We start from the raw sequence: 20,780 nt of genomic DNA on the forward strand, positions 1-20,780 counted from the left end.
GTTTATTCCTGACCATTTGAGTTTTATCCGTCATATTTTATTTTCACCACTCTTGACACTTTTATTTTATTGATATAATCTTCATTTCTAGACTCTTCCAGGCCCCTCTCTCCTTTTCTTTTCAGGCTCTAGCATACCCTTTAGTATTTCCTGAAAATCTGGTCTCTTGCTTAGAAATTCTCTCAGTTTCTGTTTATCTGTGAATATTCTAATCTCGCCCTCATTTTTGAAGACAGTCTTGCTGGATATAAGATTCTTAGCTAGAAGTTTTTCTCTTGTGGTATCTTAAAAATATCATACCACTGTCTTCTTGCCTCCATGGCTTCTGATAAGAAATCAGCATTTAATCTTATTGGGTATCCCTTATATGTTATGCATTGCTTTTCTCTTGCTGTTTTCAGAATTCTCTCTTTGTCTTTGGCATTTGACATTCTGATTCATATATATCTCAGAGTTAGTCTATTTGGATTTTTTTCAGATGGGAGTATGTTGTTCTTCTTGGACATGGATATCTATGTCGTTCAGTAGGGTTGAGAAATTCCTCTTATTTCTTCAAATATTCCTACTGCCCCTTTTCCCTTCTCTTCTCCTTCTGGGATACCCATGACACGAATATTTCCTTGCCTTTTGCTATCATTTAGTTCCTTGAGACTTTGCTCAATTTTTTCTATTCTTTTCTTCGTCTGTTCTTTTGTATGTTCACTTTCAGAGGCCATTTTTTTCAAGCTCGCCAATTTTTTCTTCTGCCTTCTCAAATCTGCTACTATACGATTCCAATATTTTTTCAATTTCATTTATTGCACCTTTCATTCCCATAAGATCTGCTGTTTTTCTGTGTATGCTTTCAAATTCTTTGTGCTCATCCAGTGTCTTCTTGATATCCATAATCTCTTTGGCCATCTCATTGAATTTATTAAGGAGATTTGTTTGAACATCTATAATTAATTGTCTCAACTCCTTTATGTCATCTGGAGGCTCTTCTTGTTCCTTTAACTTGGTCATATCTTCCTGTTTCTTGGTGTGAATTGAAATTTTTTGTTAGTGTCTTGGCATCTGCATTAATAGAGTATTTATTCTGGGTGCAGTTTTTCTCTTTAGTTTAGGGCTTCCTGCCCTTTCTCCCTTGCTGTAGTTGGTGCTATACGCTATAGAGGCACAAGCTGTGCTCATTGCCCCAGGGACCAATGAAGCTTCTCCCAGCTTTCTCCTTTGCCAGGGGTAGGGTCAGAGTCACAGTTGTGTGGAATAATCCAGGTCGTGCAGGCCTACACTGTAGATGCACAGAGAGACTGATGAAGCTTCATGCCTTTTTCTTCCCTGCCTAGGGCAGAGATGGAGCTGCATGTTTGGGCAGCAGTCTATGCAGTATGGGTCCAAAATGACTGCAGTTGTCTGGTAGACTTGATTATTCAGTCTGTGCCAGCCAGAGATACCTGCAGTTATCTGGATAGGCTGGTGCAGGGCCCGCCTGCTTCCTCCCTGCCAGAGGTGGGGCTGAAGCCTAGGCTAGGGCTGCAGGTCGATCTGGGTGATAGAAACCGGTTCCTACCATCACTGTGATTTTTGGTCAACCTGGCTTCCCCTCATGCTGGGGGCAGAGTCAAAATGGTTGCAACCAGCCTCCTTACAACTTGGACAGGTTCTTACACTCCAGTTGTTCCTAGGGTTATACCTTAGCCAGGTGTGTCTACTAATCAGTATCCAAATCCGTGGTCACCATCTCTCCCCTGTTTTTGGGAAATGTAGCTTCCAATTCCATTCACAGAATAGCTCCTGGGGCAGTCTGTGCTGCCTGCATAGGATAATCACCAGCCTCCGTGGCTTGGCCGATAATTTCCTAGAGAGGCTGGCGCAGGTCCCTCAGCTTTCTCACTGCCGGAGGTGGGGCTGGGGCCTAGGCTAGTGCTGCAATCTGACCTGGATGAAAAGAAGCCGGTCTCTACCAGAACTGTGATTTTCAGTCTGCCTCGCTTCTTCTTGTTCCAGGGGCAGAGTTAAGATGGCAGTTTCCGACCTCTTTCTGATGTGGACAGGTTCAAACTTTAGCTGTTCTTGGGATTATACGTTAGCCCGCTGAATTTACTCAATGGTAGCTGAATTGGTGCCCAACCATCTCTTCCTCCCCCATTTTTGGGAAATGGAGCTTTCAATTCCAGCTGTGAAACAGCTTCTGAGGCAGCTTGTGCCTCCAGTGGAGGATGGACACTCGCCTCCGTGGCGTGGAGCACTCTACTTTGTGAATCTTCTCTGCAGATGGGCAGTCTCCTCCTTCCATTCCCTCAAGTATGTTTCAGGATGCTCTTCTGGTCTCCTGGAGCACCCGAACTGGTGCTTCAGGTAGCTCCAGATAGCTCTGGGTGTTTACTAATTGCCCTGTAGCAGGAGCTGACTCTAGGAGCTCCTTATTCTGCCGCTATCTTGCTAGTTGTCTGCTGGGAGGCTGTATCACTCATTTTATTACTTATCTACTCCCTTTAAACTTTTGAAATTGTAATCTTTGCTCTTACATCCTCATCAATATTAGGGATTTCTTTATAGTTATCAATTTGTACTAGTTAATAGGTATATAATTATAGCTTAAAGCTTTTATTTTTGCTTGCTTTTAATTTCTAGCAGGGCTACATATTTTTCTACATGATAATTTACTGTCTGTAGTCCTCCTGATTAAATTATCAAAACTTCTCTTCAGCCATTTATTGAAGGAAAATCCATTGCTAATACTCTATAAGGATATATCCGGTGTTAACATGGGTTTGAATAGACTGTCTCATCATTGAGGTTTAAATATTTGCTCATTTTTATGGTCATTTCTTCTTCGACCCTTGACTGACTAAGTTCTGAGTAGTCAGTTTTCAAACATGGGGGTTTTTCTAGTGATCTCATTAGGATTGAATACTAGTTTAACTCACCACTCTTCTGAGACTACCTCTCCCTGGTTGTAGTTATTTGAAATTCCTTAAAAGTAGGTTTGCCCTAGCATATGGACCCTGTTCCAGGTAGACTTAAAAACAGCAGGAATCCATTCTTCTGAGCAGTGAAGGTTCTAATGACCCTGTTATTGATCTGCAGTGTCTTGGACATTTTTCTCCATTTTTCTTCTCTCTTTTGCTCCCTCCTCCCCACGCCCTTTCATTGGCTGCTTGCTTTGATGCCTGTCAAAAAAGTGGTGTGATAATCAGTATTCTGTAAGTTATTTCATACAAAATAAATGCTGGTTTTTAATTGAAAAAAAAACAACCAAAAACTCTATACATTTCTATCCATGATCACATAGCTTTGAATAATTGGCTTTTATCAGTTGTACATATAGAATCTTTCACTTTGATAAGATTAGCAGTTTAAAGCCAGCAAAGGCCCAGATAGTCCCCAAGGACTTTATCATTGGGCTCCTCCTGGGAGATTGATGGGAGAAATAAGCAATCAAAGCGCTGAACAGCTGGAACTCCTCCCCTGCCATTAGCAAAGGGGTGGGATAATTAGCAGTTTAAAAAGGCAGCGCTGGGCCTGAGTTTGCTCTCTTGTGTTCTCTTACCTCTGGACCTGGGCTCCAGCTGCCTTCTTCCCCACTTGGATCACCACACCAGTAAAATCTGGGCATTTATAACCAGATTTGGGGAAATTGTAGCCTGTAAATCAGCCCTCTTTATCACCTTTCAACCCCTTCCTCTCTACCTGGGACCCCTGATCTGTTCTTCCATTTCTTTTCCTTCCCTACCTGAATAAATTACTGGCCCAACTCAAAAAAAATACAATAAAAAATAGCAGTTTACTTTCAAAACAAAATTGTATGTACTCAGAATCAGAAACCCCATTATTGCCTAATTAATCCTAATGTTTTTTAAATATGTTTTTTTTCTCTTAGAGAATGGTTTTGTATGACTTTCTAATAGCTCCTTAGGAGAAACTTGATCATTTTTCTGTCAGAAAAGCAACTGAAAAAGTTTCGTGGTTAAAAGTTAACCTACTTTTCAGCAAGGAAGATCAGCATTAACACATAGAATACTAGAATTAGGATGTTAGAGCTGGAAAATACTTTGATGAAAGTCTTTTTTTTACAAATGAAAAAACAAGACCCAGAAAGTTTAAATAATGTGACCAATTTCATAAAGCTATTTATACCAAAAGGAAAATGCTCTTTTTTAAAATTTTACATCACAGTATAAACAGTCGATAACTTCTAAATTCATTTACTAGTTATTTCAACAACATTTTTCTTCTTATAGTATCAAGTACTCATCTCTGGTAGCACTTGCCTTTATAATTCGTCCCACAGCTGTCATTCCATGGATACCTTTGCTCTTCAGACATTTCTGGCAAGAACAGAGAAAGCTTGCTCTTATTCTACATAATTTTTTACCAGTCGGGTAAGTATGGCTACAATCCAGCTATTAATTTTAACAACCTATTATTATAGATTATGGACAAAATTTTGATATCTGTCAATCAGTTATTATATCTTCTGAAATCAATGAGAAATATCTATCCAAGGAAACAATATCTCCAAATTTGAATTTTCATCTATGGTGATTTTGATTATAAATATTTCAAACTGCTTAAATAAGGTTCTTTGAAATTATTTCTTAGAACTTTCCTATACTTTATTTCCTACATATTTCTTAAATATATTTTAAAAGTATTTGATTTTTTTTTAAATTTAGGGCTTTATAATTTATATAGTGTTTTCACTTATTACCTCATGATTTTCACAATCCTTGGATCTAGGCAATGCAAGTTGTTTTTATTGTGTAGTAGAGGAAACAGGCTGCTTGGAGAAATAAAAAATGAGTTAGCCAAAGTCAGTGGGTTGGTTGCTGTGATGTAGCTGCACCTGGGTATTGTAGGTACACTATTGAGCTTCTAGGATCAGACTTATCCCAGGTATCTATAGAGTATCCAGAATAATTATTTAATGAAAAGATGAATACATTCTGACTCTAGAACAATGATCTTAAGTATACTTTTATTCACTCTGCACAAGAATTTTGTGGTAATAAAAGGACTAAATTATTTTTGTTTGATATCACTACATTGCCACTTTTGTCATTTCTCATATTTATTAACATTGCTTTGGATGCATTTATTCAGCAAATATTTTAGCCCTACTACATGTCAGTCACTGTTCCAAATGCTGGGGATACAGCAATTAAATGAAACAAAGTCCCTGTTTTCATGAAACTTACATTCTAGTGGGAAGCCAGATGACCAAGATTATGTGTAAATATTTGTCAGGTGATGATAAGTGCTTTAGAAAAAAATAATGCAGAATAAGAAGGATGGAGACTTCCAGGAAGATGGCAGACTAGAACAACACAGGACTCTCTTCTCCAGAACAATAGCTAGAGGACAGGCTGAAACAGCCTAGAAAAATATCTTTTAGGGTTTAGGACATCAGGCAAAGGCTAGACACTGCCCAGAGGAGAGAGGGACAAAGGAGGAAAATTGTGATTACAGACCTGTGAACTGAATGAACCCAGCTACAGCTGCTGCCGGCACCATCCCCCACACTAAAGACACTTTAAAATTCTCAAGCCTCTGGGCCTGTGACTACAGACAGAGGGGGCTCCAGGGATCCACCACCCCAGGAAAGGAGAGAGAAAGCAACACAACCTAAGGCTGACTCAGCTTCTGACCCACAAATCTGGTGTGCTGTGCCACTGAGCCCTTCCAGGCCAGGTGGGACCACATACTGGTTTACCGTGGGAGTCAGAGGAGGACTGGAGAAACCTTACCCTCACAGCCTCCCTTCTAGCTGGGACTAAATGTTGAGGAAGTCTTGGGGGAGAGGGGAGAGACAGAGAGAGACACAGCCGAAGGTTGACTCAGCTTTTGACTCACAAATTTGTTCTGCTGTATCCCAGAGCCCTTCTAGGCCAGGTAGGGCTGCACTATTGTTTGCCTTGAAGCCAGCAAGGGGCTAAAGATACACAACCCTCCCAATCTTCTCCTCTACTAACAGGGACTGATTGTTAAGGACTAAGAGGGGAGTGGAAATATTTCTGACCCTGGGAAAAGGGCTGCCAGAGAAGGCTGGAGAACTATCTCAGAGAAAGGTTGAATTCAAGGCTCCTAGCCTCCAGACAGGAAGTTCTATCACATTGATCCAGTCTGTGTTGCAACAAATACATGCCAACCAGACATTGAACTGCAGTCTACAAAAAGAGTGCCATCTGCTGGCAGATGAAGGGGGTGCACACAAGAAAATTAAAAATAAGGAGAGGGGAAGTGGACATGGCTCAACTGATAGAGCATCCACTTACCATATGGAGGGTCCAGGGTTCGATCCCAGGGCCTCCTGACCTGTGTGGTGAGCTGGCCCATGCGCAGTGCTGTCACATGCAAAGAGTGCTGTGCCATGCAGGGGCGCCCCTACACAGGGGTGTGTGTCACGCAAGGAGAGCTGCCCTGTGTGAAAAAAGCACAGCCCGCCCAGGAGTGGCACCTCACACATGGAGAACTGACGGAGAAGAACACACAGCGAATGGACACAGAGAGCCGGCAACAGGGGGGAAGGGAAGATAAATAAATAAAATATTTTAAAAATAAATAAGTAGGAGAGGCTTTTTATGGCCTCTATAGCCTCCCTCGCCAAGGCCCTAGGAAGTGACTCTACAACCAGTTTCTAGGTACAGTGCCCAGTTTTGAGCAATCAGCAGGACAATCCTAACAATTCAGGTCAAGCCAAGAATCAAAGATCAATGGTAACACACAGACTCCTGCCACTAAATCCCTACAAAAGAGAAAGAAATTGAGCATCTGAGTAAACTACATCCTAATTAGATGCCTATCCATCAGCAAAAAATTACAAGCCCATACTAAGAAAATAGAAGACATGGCCCAAGAAAAGGAATATGTCACAGCCCCAAAAGAGATGCAGAATTTGAGAGAACTGATCAGTGAGATATGCACAAATTTCCAAAATCAAATTAATGAGTTAAAAGACAATATAGCCAAAAGAGAAATGACATAAAGAAGATACTGAGTGAGCACAAAGAAGAATTTGAAATCCTGAATAGAAAAGTAACAGCTCATGGGAATGAAAGGCACAATAGTGAGATCAAAAACACATTTGAGGGACGCGGACGTGGCTCAACTGATAGAGCTTCCACCTACCATATGGGAGGTCCAGGGTTCGAACCCACGGACTTCTGACCCATGTGGTGAACTCGCCCACATGGGGTACTGCTGTGCGCAAGAAGTGCCGTGCCACGCAGGGGTGTCCCCTGTGTAGGGGAGCCCCTCGCGCACGGAGTGTGCCCCTCATTGAGCCACCCTGCACAAAAAAAGCATAGCCTGCCCAGGAGTGGTGCCACAACACACGGAGAGCTGATGCAGCAAGATGACACAACAAAAGAGACAGATTCCCAGTGCTGGTGAGAATGCAAGTGGATACAGAAGAATGGACACAGAGAGCAGACAGTGGGGGTGAGAGGGAGAAATAAATAATAAATCTTTTTTAAAAACCCACACATTTAAGGCATACAACAGCAGACTTGAAATGATAGAAGAAAGAATAAGTGATACTGAAGGCAGAACAGCTAAAATTGAAGAGAGAAAAGAATGGAAAAAATTGAGCAGGGGCTTGGAGAGTTGAATGACAACACAAAATGCAACAAGATACATGTGGGAGTTTCAGATGAAGAAGAGAACAGAAAAGAAGCAGAAAGAGTATTCGAAGAAATCATAGCTGAAAATTTCCCAACTCTCACAAAAGAAATGAGCTTACATGTCCAAGAAGAGTACTGTACCCCAGTCAGAATAAATCTGAACAGACCTACTCCAAGGCACATACAACTCAGAATGTCAAATGCCAAAGAAAAAGAGAAAATTCTCAGAGCAGCAAGGGAGAAGCAAACCATCACATACAAGGGATACCCACTAAGAATAAGTGCAGATTTCTCTTCAAAAACCATGGAGGCGAGAAGACAATGGTATGATACAATTAGGATACTGAAAGAGAAAAACTGCCAGCCAAGAATTCTTTATCCAGCAAAATTGTCCTTTAAATATGAAGGTGAGTATAAAATAGTCACAAACAAAAACTAAGAGAGTTTGCAAAAAAGAATCCAGCTTTACAGGAAATACTAAAGGAAGCCTTAGAACCTGAAAGAAAAGGACAGGACAGACAGGCTTGGAGGAGAGTATAGATGAAAAAATAGCAGAAAAAATAACCAAAAAACAGACAAAAATATGACATGTGAAAACCAAAGAGTAAAATGGAGAAAGTACATAGTGCATTTACAATAGTATCATTGAATGTGAATGGATTAAACTCCCCAATCAAAAGGCTGACAGAATGCATAAAAAAGTATGAGCCATCTATATGCTGCCTACAAGAAACTCACCTTAGACCCAGTGATATAAACAGGCTGGAAGTGACAGGTTGGAAAAAGATACTGTGCACAAATAGTAGCCAGAAAAGAGCAGGGGTGGCTATACCAATATCAGACAAAACTGGCTTGAAATGCAAAAAAGTTATAAGAGATACAGAAGGCCATTATATATTAATAAAAGGGACCTAACCAGGGTGCCCCAAAATACATGAGGCAAACTGGCAAAACTGAAGGGAGAATTAGACATCTCTACAATAATCATTGGAAACTTCAACACCCCACTCACATCATTAGCTAGAACAACTAGACAGAAGATCAACAAGGAAACAGAGAATTTGAACAATATGATAAACAAATTAGACCTAACAGACATATATAGAACACTGCATCCAAACTCAGTGGGTTATACATTCTTCTCAAGTGCCCATGGATCTTTCTCCAGGGTAGACCACATGTTAGGGACAATGCAGCTCTCAATAAATATAAAAGATTGAAATTATGCAAAGCAGGTACAAAGATGTTGGTACATGTGTGTACTCAGCATGTTCAAGAAACAGCAAGAATGCTAGTGTGGCTAATGGGCAGTGAGCTTGGAAGAACATAATAATGAGGTCAAACAGTAGCAGGGGCCTGATCATATATGCTTTTACACTGAGGGAGATTTCTTTTTTTTTTTTTTTTTTTTAATTAATTTATTTATTTAATTCCCCCCCCCCCCCGGTTGTCTGTTCTTGGTGTCTATTTGCTGCGTCTTGTTTTGTTCGCTTCTGTTGTCGTCAGCGGCACGGGAAGTGTGGGCGGCGCCATTCCTCGGCAGGCTGCTCTTTCTTTTCACGCTGGGCGGCTTTTCCTCACGGGCGCACTCCTTGCGCGTGGGGGCCACGCGGGGGACACCCTTGCGTGGCACGGCACTCCCTGCGCGCATCAGCGCTGCGCATGGCCAGCTGAGGGAGATTTCTTTAGTCTCAGTAATATGATATAATTTATCACTTAACAAATATTTATTGAACACCTACTTTATGTTAAGCATTTGAGGATTCAGAAGTAGTTAAGATATCTTATCTGCTCCCAATAAAGTCTGCTGGGGAAAAGATGTAATAATTATTGCCTAACAATGTAAAGTGTTATAATGGAGGGATGTATAACAAAATACTGTAGGAGAACAGATGATAAAGAACCTAATTCTACCTGCATAGAGAATGTTAGTAGAAGCTTTATATAGCAGTTGATGTTTCAGATAACATCAAGAGTGAATATGAGTTTGCAAGTGCCAGGGAATCAAAATGCTTAAAAAGGAAAGACCTGAAAGAGCCTGTTCAAATAGATCAAAATATTTGTTATTTACTTTGAAGAGAAAAGAACAATTGAGATAATATAGGTGAAAATACTTTGACATCAGAACAAATGTGAATCACAGTCCTAATTAGTCTCATAATCTCAACCCTCAATATATAGAGTTGTGCCCACATTTGAACACTGTAACAGCCTTTTACCTATTGAGCACCCTTTAAAAATAACCAGTTGCTCACAAAGTTAAAGGGAGAATTACCACATGATCTGGTAATTCAATTCCTATGTATATACCAAAAGAATTGAAAACAGGAACTAAAACATATACTTGTACACCACTGTTCACAATAGTCAAAAGGTAGAAACAACCCAAGTGTCCATCAACAGGTGAATAAAGAAAATAAATACACATACAATGGAATATTATTCAGCCATAAAAAAAAGTGATGTTCTGATACATTGCACAACATTGATGAACCCTGAAAATATTAGGGTAAGTAAAATAAGCAAGATACAAAAGGACAAATATTGTATAATTCCACTTATCTGAAATATCTAGAAAACAAATTCATAGAGATAGAAAGTAGAATGGATGTTACAGGGGCCTGGGAGAGCTGGAATGGGTAGTTATTGCTTAATAGATATAGAGTTTCTATTAGTGGTGATGAGAACATTTTAGTAACATGGTTGTGAAAGTTGTACAAGATTGTGAATGCGTTTAATACACTAAATTTCATACTTAAAGATGGTTAAGGTGGCAAATTTTATGTCATATATCTATAACCACAATTTTAAAAATTTTAAGATACAAGCAATACCTTAAAATATGAATAATAAAAAGTGTTTTAAAACTAGGAAAAAGAAAAACTAGTTACATATCCATACCTTAATAGAGAATCTCTAAATGTATAGGAAAATTTTGAATTACTCAGGAAAAAGTCTAATATATGTGGAACTATTTCTGTTTACCTTTTACACAGTCTTGAAAATTTTGGGATATTATTTTGTCAGTCACTTTTTAAAATTAAAAATAGTACAGTTGCCTTTCAGTAGCCACATTATCTCACCAATAATTAGGAAGACAGGAATGAAGTGGGGGACATCAATACAGATCATAAAGACATTAAAGAGATAAGATGTTGGGAAGTGGATATGGTTCAACTGATAGAGCATCCGTCTACCATATAGAAGGTCCAAGGTTCTGTACCCAGGGCCTCCTGGCCCACGTGCAGTGCTGCCGCACGCACGTGCCACACAGAGGTGAACCCCACGTAGGGGTGCCCCATGCGCAAGGAGTGCACCCTGCAAGGAGAGCCGCCCTGTGAGAAAAAAACGCAGCCTAACCAGGAGTGGGGCTGTGTTGTGGGAAACTGGCTTACCTGTTGACCATTCCATGGTCAGTGGATCATTGCACCAAGTTAAAGGTTTTTCAGACAGAGTTTGGGTTTGAGTTTTAAGAATTAGTTTGGAAATGCTTTTCAGCTGCTGTCTCTTCCAGGGTTGTTCTACAGGAACTTTTGTTGTCTCTTGGCATCCATGGCATGGCTCCATCTGTCGAGCTGGCACCCACACAGGATGTTCTCCATCTCCTGGGGAAATGCAAGCAAACCCTTGAGGACTTCAAAGGCTTTCCAAACTACTCTGGGCTCTGTGCCTTCACACCAACTTTAGTTTCGCCTGAGGCAATCCTTCTTTCCTTCGAGTCCCTGTTCAGGAACCAGTTACTGAGCTTCCCTTCGGGTCCCTGGTCGGGTACCAGTTGCTGCGAGCCTTTTTCCCTTTGTGCCCCACGTTGGGTGCCAGTTGCTGTGATCAGCTCAGTGATAGGTTGGCTTGAAGGGAGAGCAGTGCAGAACTTTATGAAATAGAAGAATAGAGAGACACAAGAGAGGAGATAAAGACGGGACCAAGGGAAAAAAAAAAAGGATGGGACCAGGGGACGCACAGCTTCTGAAACTGAGAGCCTCAACCCTAGTTTACACCTCGTATTTATTGGAAACTACCAAGCAACTGTTTCCTATTAGAACTGCAACATCATCTACAATGATAGGGAACAACTGCAACATCTAACAACTGCAACATCTACAGTAGAACAGGTGTAATTTACACTTACAATAAGGAACACGTAAGCCAGTTTCCCACACCAGTGCAGCACACACAGAGAGCTGATGCAGCAAGATGACGCAACAAAAAGAGACAGATTCCTGGTACCGCCTGACAAGAATGCAAGCGGACACAGTGAATGGATACAGAGAGCAGACAATGCGGGGCAGGGAGAAGGGGAGAGAAATAAATAAAATATCTTTAAAAAATAAAGAGATAAGATGTCATAAACAACTTTTTGCTAATATATCTGATACTTTACAAAATGGACAAATTCCTAGGGAAATACAGCTCACAAAAACTGACAAAAGAAGAAAAAAAGTCTGAATAGTACCAAATATATGAAAGAAATGGAATATGTAACTAAGGTCTTCAAATAAAGAAAATGCTAACTTCAGACAGCTTCACTGGTAAATTCTACCATTAAATTAAGGAAGAAGAAACATCACTTTCCACATAAAACTCTTCCAGAGAATAAAAAAAAGATTTTTCAACTCCTTTAATGGAGACAGCATTGCCCAGTACCAAAATCTAACAAGGAAATTATTATAGAAAAGGTCAATTATAGATCAATATCTCTCATGAATATAAATGTAAAAATCTTAAATATTAGCAAATTGAACCCAAATATACACCAAAAAGGAGAAAACATCACAAGTAAAATTGGTTTTATTCCAGGAACATGAAGTAGGTTTAATATCAAAATTCAGTCAGTATGGTTCATGACAATAATAGGATAAAAGAGAAAATTCATATGACTATTTTAGTAGACACAGAGAAAGCATATGATAAAGTTAAAAGCCCATTTATGATTTTTTAAAAAACAAGCCTTGCAAACTGACAGTGGAATGGACTTCCTTATTCTGTCAAAGATTTCTATGAAATGTTGAGCAAAAATCATACTTAATGTTGAAATATTAAAATACTTTCTTCTCAGACTAGGGAAGAACACAACGATGGTCTCCACTCCCATTCAACAACATAGGTCCTAGCCAATGCAATAAGGCAGGAAGAACAATAAATGGTTGGAAAGGAAGAAAAAAATATATGACATGATTGTTTATGTAAAAAATCCAAAAAAGGGAAGTGGATGTGGCTCAACTGATAGAGTGTCTGCCTACCATACGGGAGGATCCAGGGTTTGATACCCAGGGCCTCCTGACCCGTGTGATAAACTGGCCCACACGTAGAGCTGCTGCACGCAAAGAGTGCTGTACCACTACACAGGGGAGCCCCACATATGCAAGGAGTGCACCCTGCAAAGAGAGCTGCCCTGTGTGAAATAGTGCAGCCTGCCCAGGAGTGGCATCACACACATGGAGAGCTGATACAGCAAGATGACACAACAAAAAAAGAAAGACGCAGTTTCCCAGTGCCACCAAGGGTGCAAGCAGACACAGAAGAACACACAGCAAGTGGACACAGAGAGCAGACAATGGGTGGCAGGGGAGAGGAATAAAATCTTAAAAAAAAAAATCCAAAAGACCCTAAAAATATCCTTCTAGATTAGCAAATAAATTCAGGATACTTGCTTGATACAAGGTCAATATGCAAACATTAATTGCATTTAGATATTAAAACTAGTAGGTGAAAGTTTGAGGAATAACTGGATATTTACATAGTCTCAGAGTATCCCCGTAAGATACTTATTAATTACAAAGGATGAAATGGTAATTTTACAGTGGAGAAACTTGGTAGACAGCACCAAAGTTTAACCTTGCCAACCAGTGTTTTGGGACTCCTGAAGTATTGAGAAAAATATATCATCACTTTAGTGGTATTATTACTGAAATGCATACCCTGAATCTAATCATGAGACAACATCAGCCAAGCCCAAAATGAGGTATATATTACAAAATGATTACCTGCATTGTTCAAAAATGTTAAGGTCATTAAAGACAGTGAAAGATTAAGGAATTATTCCGCATTAAAGGAGATTACAGAAAGATGAGAATGAAACAAATGATCAGGATTTTTTTTCCTTTGCTATAAAGGTCATTATTGGGAAAACTGGCAAAATCTGAACAAGGTTTGTAAATTAGATAATGGTAAAAACTCAATGTTAATTTTCTGATTCTGATGGTTTGTGTTTTATGCAGGAGAATAGTCTCATTTTTTGGAAAGACTTAATGGAAGTATTTAAGAATAATGGTGCACGATATCTGCAACTTAAACAGTTCAGGGGAAAATGCATATTTAAAGAGAGAGAAAGTAAAGCAGATGTGTTAAGATGTCCACATTTGGAGAATTTGGTTGAAGAACAAGAATTCTTTGTACTTTTTCTGCAACTTTACTTTTAGTCAGAAAATGTCAAAATTAAATGTAACCTTTGTTTTCCGTTTTAACATTACAATGGCATCAAAAAGCATCATGCAATAGGAATAAATCTAATAAATGATGCACAAGTACTTTACCCAGAAAGCTGCAAGATATTCTTGAGAAAAATTAATGAAGGCTTAAATGGTGGAATGGACCATGTTCATGGATAGAAGAACAAATTCTCCCTAAATTGATCTATACATTCAATGCAATCTCAATTAAAATCTCAGTAGGTGCTGTGTGAATTGATAAGCTGATTTTGAATTTTTTAATGGAATGCAAAAGGCGAAGAACAGCTAAAATAATCTTGAAGAAAAAAATTTTGGCGGATTTACACTAGTAGGTACCAAACACTTATTAAAGTTTCAGTAATTGAGACAATCTAGTCTTAATAGACCAGTAAACAAATAGAATAGTAAAACAAAATACTGTCCAGGAACAGACCAAAACTTACACCATCACTTCATTTATGACAAAGATACTGCATTGCAGTAGAGAAAGGATAGTCTCAATCCATATGGAAAAATTAATCTTGACCCCTACCTCCCACCACAAACAAAATTCCAAAGGAATTATAGATTTTAATGTAATGGTAAAACAGTGGCACTTCTGCAAGATAATATAGAAGAATATTTTCATGAATTTGAGGCAGGCAAAGATTTCCTAAATAGTACACAATAAGCTCCATTTCCTATAAAGGAAATAATAAATATATTTGAATACATTAAAATTTGAAACTTGTTCACCAGATTCACAATTATTAGAGTGAAAAGGCAAGCCACAGACTATGAGAAGATATTTGCAACACATAAACCAACAAACGATTCATATCCAGATTATATACAGAACTTGTAAAATCTATAGAGAAAAAGATTAATCAGTAGAGAAATGATCAAAAGCTTTAATAGGTACTTTAATTAAGGAAATGCAAATTAAAGCCAAAATAAGGTATTACTACAGAAAAAACAGTATGAAAACAGGATGTAGAACCCTCATATATTCCTTGTGGAAATGTATATTGATACACTTTGGAAAACTGTAAAGGTGATTGCACTTATACCCAAAGTTCCAAAAATTCTAATCCTAGGTATGTAACCAACAGAAATGTGTGTATGTGTGTATGTGTGTGTGGTTACCAGAAGATGTGCATAAGAATGTTCATAGCAGCAGTATTCATTATAGCTAAGAACGGAAAACACAATATCTATCATTAGGAAAATAGATAAATACATTCTGGAATATTCATCCAGTGGAATACTACACAATGAACTACTGCAACATGTGTCAAAAATAGTTAGATCTTATACAATGATTGAAGGAAATGGGTATAAAAGTATATACAGTATGATTCCATTTTTATAAAATTCAAAACAAAGTACATCAGGATAGTGATTAGCTTTGGGGAATGGATGAGTGTTGACTGGTCGGAGGGTGAGGATGCCTTTTGGAATACTGGTAGTGTTCTCTACCCTGATCTGTACGGCAGTTACACAGCTGTGTTCATACAGTGATGATTCACGGAGCTTTATATTTAGGGTATACTTCTCTGTAACCTGAGATAATTGCAATTGGTCCCAGCCTCCTTGTATTCATGCCCTTATATAATCTCTTCCCCTGGACTATGGGCTGAACTTATTAATTCAGTTTTAAGGAATAGAATACAGCATAAATGATGGGATGTCATTTCCAAGATTAGGTTATAAAAAGACTTGGTTCCATCTTGGGTGTGCTCTCCCACTCTGTTGACCGGCTTAGACTGGGGAAGCCAGCTCCCATGGTGTGCATAATGGAGAGGGCCATGTGGCAAGGAACCAAGCCCTGCCAACGACCACATGCATGAACTTGGAACTCCTTTCCAGTCCTAGTCAAGCTTCAGATGAAACTGTAACATCAGCTGATAGCTTGACCGCAACTCATAGGACACTAAGCCAGAGGCAATCTGCTAAATCTCACCTGGATTCCTGACTCATGGAACTCTTGATAATAAACGTTTGTGGTTTTAAGTTACCAATTTTAGTGTAATTTGTTATGTAGCAATAGATAATAGTGTTTATTACTTTTGAAATTTCATTTAAATGCAGCTTCATGTCAAATGAAAGACTTTTCAAAATATATACTTATTCAGTTGATGAAATTTTAAAGCATTTTAAAGTGACATTTAATGCAAGGCCCTGATTTTTTTAAAAAGTATGCTAATATTGGGTTTTCTGTAAGTTCTAAATGAAAAATCACCATTCTTTTTTTTTTTTTTTTTCAGATTTATCACTCTGGGTTTGTCTTTGATAATTGATCGTGTGTTTTTTGGTCAAGTAAGTAAAAATAAACTAATAAGCATTTTTAATCTACCCATTTATTGCACTGAAATCTCAACCTGGGTTTTTTGTTCTTTCTTTTAAAGATTTATTTATTTATTCCCCAGCCTCGCACCCTACCCCCTCCTGTCTGCTCTCTGCATCCATTTGCTGTGTGTTCTTCTATGTCTGCTTGTCTTCTCTTTGGGTGGCAACGGGAACTAATCCTGGGACCTTCTGGAGTGGGAGAGAGGCACTCAATTTCTTGCGCCTCCTCATCTCCCTGGTCTGCTGGGTCTCTTATTGTCTCTTTTCTGTGTCATTTTTTGTTGTGTCATCTTGCTATGCCAGCTCTCCACACAGACCAGCATTCCTGTGCGGGTCAGCACTAACTCAAGCCAGCTTGCCACATGGGCCAGCACTCCGCAGGGGCAAGCTTCCTGCTTGGCCCAGCTTGCCTTCACCAGAAGACCCAGGAATTGAACCCTGGGCCTCCCATATGGTAGATGGGAGCCCAATCACTTGAGCTACATCCCCTTCTTTCAACCCGAGTTTTTAATCCATCAAGATTTAGGAACAAAAACATTATTATTTTTAAAGATACTGAGAGGATACGTTTTTTTTAATTCCCCCTCCCACTTGCGGATTGCTTGCTGTCTGCTCTCTCTGTCCATTTGCTGTGCGTTCTGTGTGTCTGTATTTATTTTTATTCCCCCCCCCTTGCAGCTTGCTTGTTTTCTGCTCCGTGTCCATTCGCTGCACGTTCTTCTGTGTTTTTACTTGTCTCCCTTTTTGTTGCATCACCCTACTGAGTTGGCTCTCCACAGCACTTGTGGGCCGGCGGCCCTCCGCGGTGTGCGGGCCAGTCTGCTTTCACAAGGAGGCCCTGGGACGCAAACCCAGAGCCTCCCAAATGGTAGATGGGAGCCCCACTGATTGAGCCACAGCCACTTCCCAAGAGGAAACATTTTTAAAAAAACAGCTTCTTAAATATGCCTTTGGTTCGATTTGGTATGCTTTCTATGTAACAAAATTACTTATTTCTAATTGATCATCAAAAGAGTCTGTTTTAGGACTGGGAATTATACCTTCATTTTTGTCAGATTTGTAAATAATGGTTAAAACTTTTAATGATTTTATTCGACCTTTAAGGAAATTCCAGGTTAACCAGAATAATCTTCAGGTATTTGGTTTGAGATTAAAATCTCATGACTTTAGCCATTATCCTTGGCTATTTTTAAATTTCCCTTTCCCCCCTTAAAAGTCACTTATGAGGGGAACAATTGTAGCACAGTGGTTGAGCACCTGCTTCCCTTATACGAAGTCCCAGATTCAGTCCCAGTACCTACACACATGTGCGTGTGTGCACACCCTCACACACCAGATAGTCACTTAGGAGGTTTGGAATCAGACTGCCATGGTTTGAAGCCTTGTGCCCTCGTTATTTAATACCTACTTGATCCAAGTTTTTGCCACAATGTCCTTATCTGAAAATAATGGTATCTACCTCATTAAGTTGGTGGAGGATTAAATGAATACATGTATGTAAAGTGAATACAACAGTGCCTATCACAAATAAGTACTTAGTGTTAACTATTATTGTTATTTTAACTGTTAATCTTAACTCCTGGTGCTGCTGTCTATTTTGTGTGGTAATTCAAACTGTAATGTTTCAAAGCTTTTTCTTAATAGATATATACTACTAAAGTATATTACTAAAGTAAAAAGTATTTTACTAAAGTAAAAATTTTTATATAGTGACATACAATCTCATAAAAATTAATTTTGAGGCCCCTCTACCTCTAATTGGATATAAAACTTGCATTATTAAAATAAGTATAAACATTTATTCTTTGGATTTCAAAAACCTGGTGTTTTATACATTACCAAAGAACACATCAATGCATAAAGCAGAAAAAATAATAGTTAAGCTTGCGTTCATATGGTCATAAATCAAAATTGGTATAAACTGGTTTTTAGATTTAATTATTTATTTAGTGTTAAGATTCTGTCAAATTTCTTCATCCCAAATTCATACATGGCACTAACATATTTCTATTTCTTTTTCCTTCAACTATGATAGTGGACTTTGGTTCAACTTAACTTTTTGAAATTTAACGTGCTGCAGAATTTGGGAACACTTTATGGTTCTCATTCATGGCATTGGTACTTCAGTCAAGGATTTCCAGTTATCTTGGGTACCCACTTACCCTTCTTTATTCATGGCTGCTTTCTATCACCAAAGAGATACCGGATACTTCTGGTGACTGTGTTATGGACACTGCTAGTTTATAGGTAAGATTTAAATGTTACCAAGAAAATAAGTTAGCTTGATTCTTCAGAAAGTAAACTTTATCTTTGGGAGATGAATTAACTCTTATGGTTAATAGTAGGGATTATTTAGCAGACAGTAGGAGTACTTATGCTAGTGATCAGATGGAGTGAATACTTCAGATATATATACTTTGTTTACCAAGGATTGCACTCTACATATTTATGTTTTATTAAAGGAGTTGTAGATTTACAGAAAATCATGCAGAAAATAGAGAGTTCCCACATACCACCATTTTACTCAAACAGTTTTTTCTATTTTTTTAATCCTCAATGGAATATTATTAATACATTACTACTGTCCATATTTTGCTTTGGTTATTTGATTGCCTGATATTAACATCTTGTAACATTAACATACATTTGTATAGTTTCAAGGAAAACTCTTATGGGTGTAATATTACTTATACTCATATTTCATATGAAGTTTTGCAATGCTATACAGTCCCTTGTGACATTTTTTTACCTTTCCTTCTAGTAAAATACATGATCTTAGACTTCCCCTTTCAACCAGTCATACCCATATAGTAGCACTGCTAGTTACAAACTCTATGATAGGCTTTTACTATTTCTATTCATTTCCAAAGATTTACAAACAACTGTTTTACCAATTCTGTACAGATTGATTCTCAGCTTTCCATTCTCTAACCTCATTCTATTTTCTGGTGACCTATATTCTACTAATTAACTCCATGAATTTATACAATATATTTAGTTCATGATAGCACAGTCATACAATATTTGTGCTTTCGTGTCTGGCTTGCTTCACGCAACATGTCCTCCAGGTTCATCCATGTTGTCCTATGCTTCACAACTTCATTTCTTCTTACAGCTGCATAATATTCCATTGTAGGTATACACCACAATTTGTTTATCCAGGCATCTGTTGATGGACACCTGGGTTCATTACATATTTTGGCAATCATGAATAATGCTGCTATGAACATCTGTGTGTGGGTGTGTGTTCATGTCACTGTTCTTAGTTCTCCTGGGTATATACCTAGGATCAGGACTGCTCCATAATGCAGGAAATCTATATTCAACTTCCTTATGAACTGCAAAACAGTCCTCCACAATGGCCATACTATTCTACATTTCCACCAACAGTGAATAAGTGTTCCTATCTCTCTATATCCTCTCCAAAACTTCTAGTTTTCTGACTTTTTAATAGTGGCCATTCTAATAGATGTGAAATGATATCTCTTTGTAGCTTTGATTTTCATTTCCCTAATCGCTAGTGATATTGAACATTTTTCCATGTGTTTTTTGCTATTTGTATTTCTTCTTTGACAAATGTCTATTAAGTCTTTTTTTTTTTTGAGGTACCAGGGCCAGGAATTGAACCCAGGATTTCTTAGTGGGAACCCGACACTCAACCACTAAGCCATACCAGCTCCCCCAGTTGGTTGCTTTGGTTTTCTTTTCATTTGTTTTTGTTTATAGGAGGCACCAGGAACCAAACCTAGGACCTCCTGTGTGGAAGCAGATAGTCAGCCCCTGGAACCACATCCACTCCCATTTTCAAGTCTTTTGCCCATTTTTTAATCAGGTAGTTTATCTTTTTATTGTTGAGTTGTAGCAGCTCTTTTTTTATTATTATTATCTTTTCTAAAAGTTAATAGATCACACGAAATATTACATTAAAGAACATAAGAGGTTCCCATATACCCCACTCCCCACCCCCCACCCCATCAATGTTTTAAATTTTTTTTTTGAAAATAAATAGATCACAAAAAATGTTACATTAAAAAAATATAAGAGGTTCCCATATACCCCTCACCCCCCCTCACCCCACTCCTCCCACATCAACAACCTCTTTCATCATTGTGGCACATTCATTGCATTTAGTGAATACATTTTGGAGCACTGCTACACCACATGGATAATAGTTGACATTGTAGTTTACACTCTCCTCCAGTACATTCAGTGAGTTACGGCAGGATATATAATGTCCAGCATCTGTCCCTGCAATATATTATTTAGTGTAGCAGCTCTTTATATATCATGGACATTAAACCCTTATTGGATATGTGATTTCCAAATATTTTCTCCCCTTTTGACAAAGTCCTTTGAGATGCAGAAGTATTTAATTTGGGGGAGCTCAAGTGGTTGAGCA

At 38.6% G+C, this 20,780-nt stretch overlaps 1 protein-coding gene across 1 annotated transcript in view; it reads left to right on the top strand.

The window, feature by feature from the left end:
* PIGB (phosphatidylinositol glycan anchor biosynthesis class B) overlaps positions 1–20,780 on the top strand; it is a 68,933-nt gene that overhangs the window by 14,995 nt on the left and 33,158 nt on the right. Inside the window, exons 6-8 of the mRNA XM_058294240.2 lie at positions 4,224–4,364; positions 16,300–16,351; positions 18,417–18,628. Of these exons, the coding sequence (XP_058150223.1) occupies positions 4,224–4,364; positions 16,300–16,351; positions 18,417–18,628 (405 nt within the window). The remainder of the gene's footprint in view (positions 1–4,223; positions 4,365–16,299; positions 16,352–18,416; positions 18,629–20,780) is intronic.

This window comes from Dasypus novemcinctus, chromosome 3 (assembly GCF_030445035.2).
Source record: "Dasypus novemcinctus isolate mDasNov1 chromosome 3, mDasNov1.1.hap2, whole genome shotgun sequence".
Lineage (NCBI taxonomy): Eukaryota > Metazoa > Chordata > Mammalia > Cingulata > Dasypodidae > Dasypus > Dasypus novemcinctus.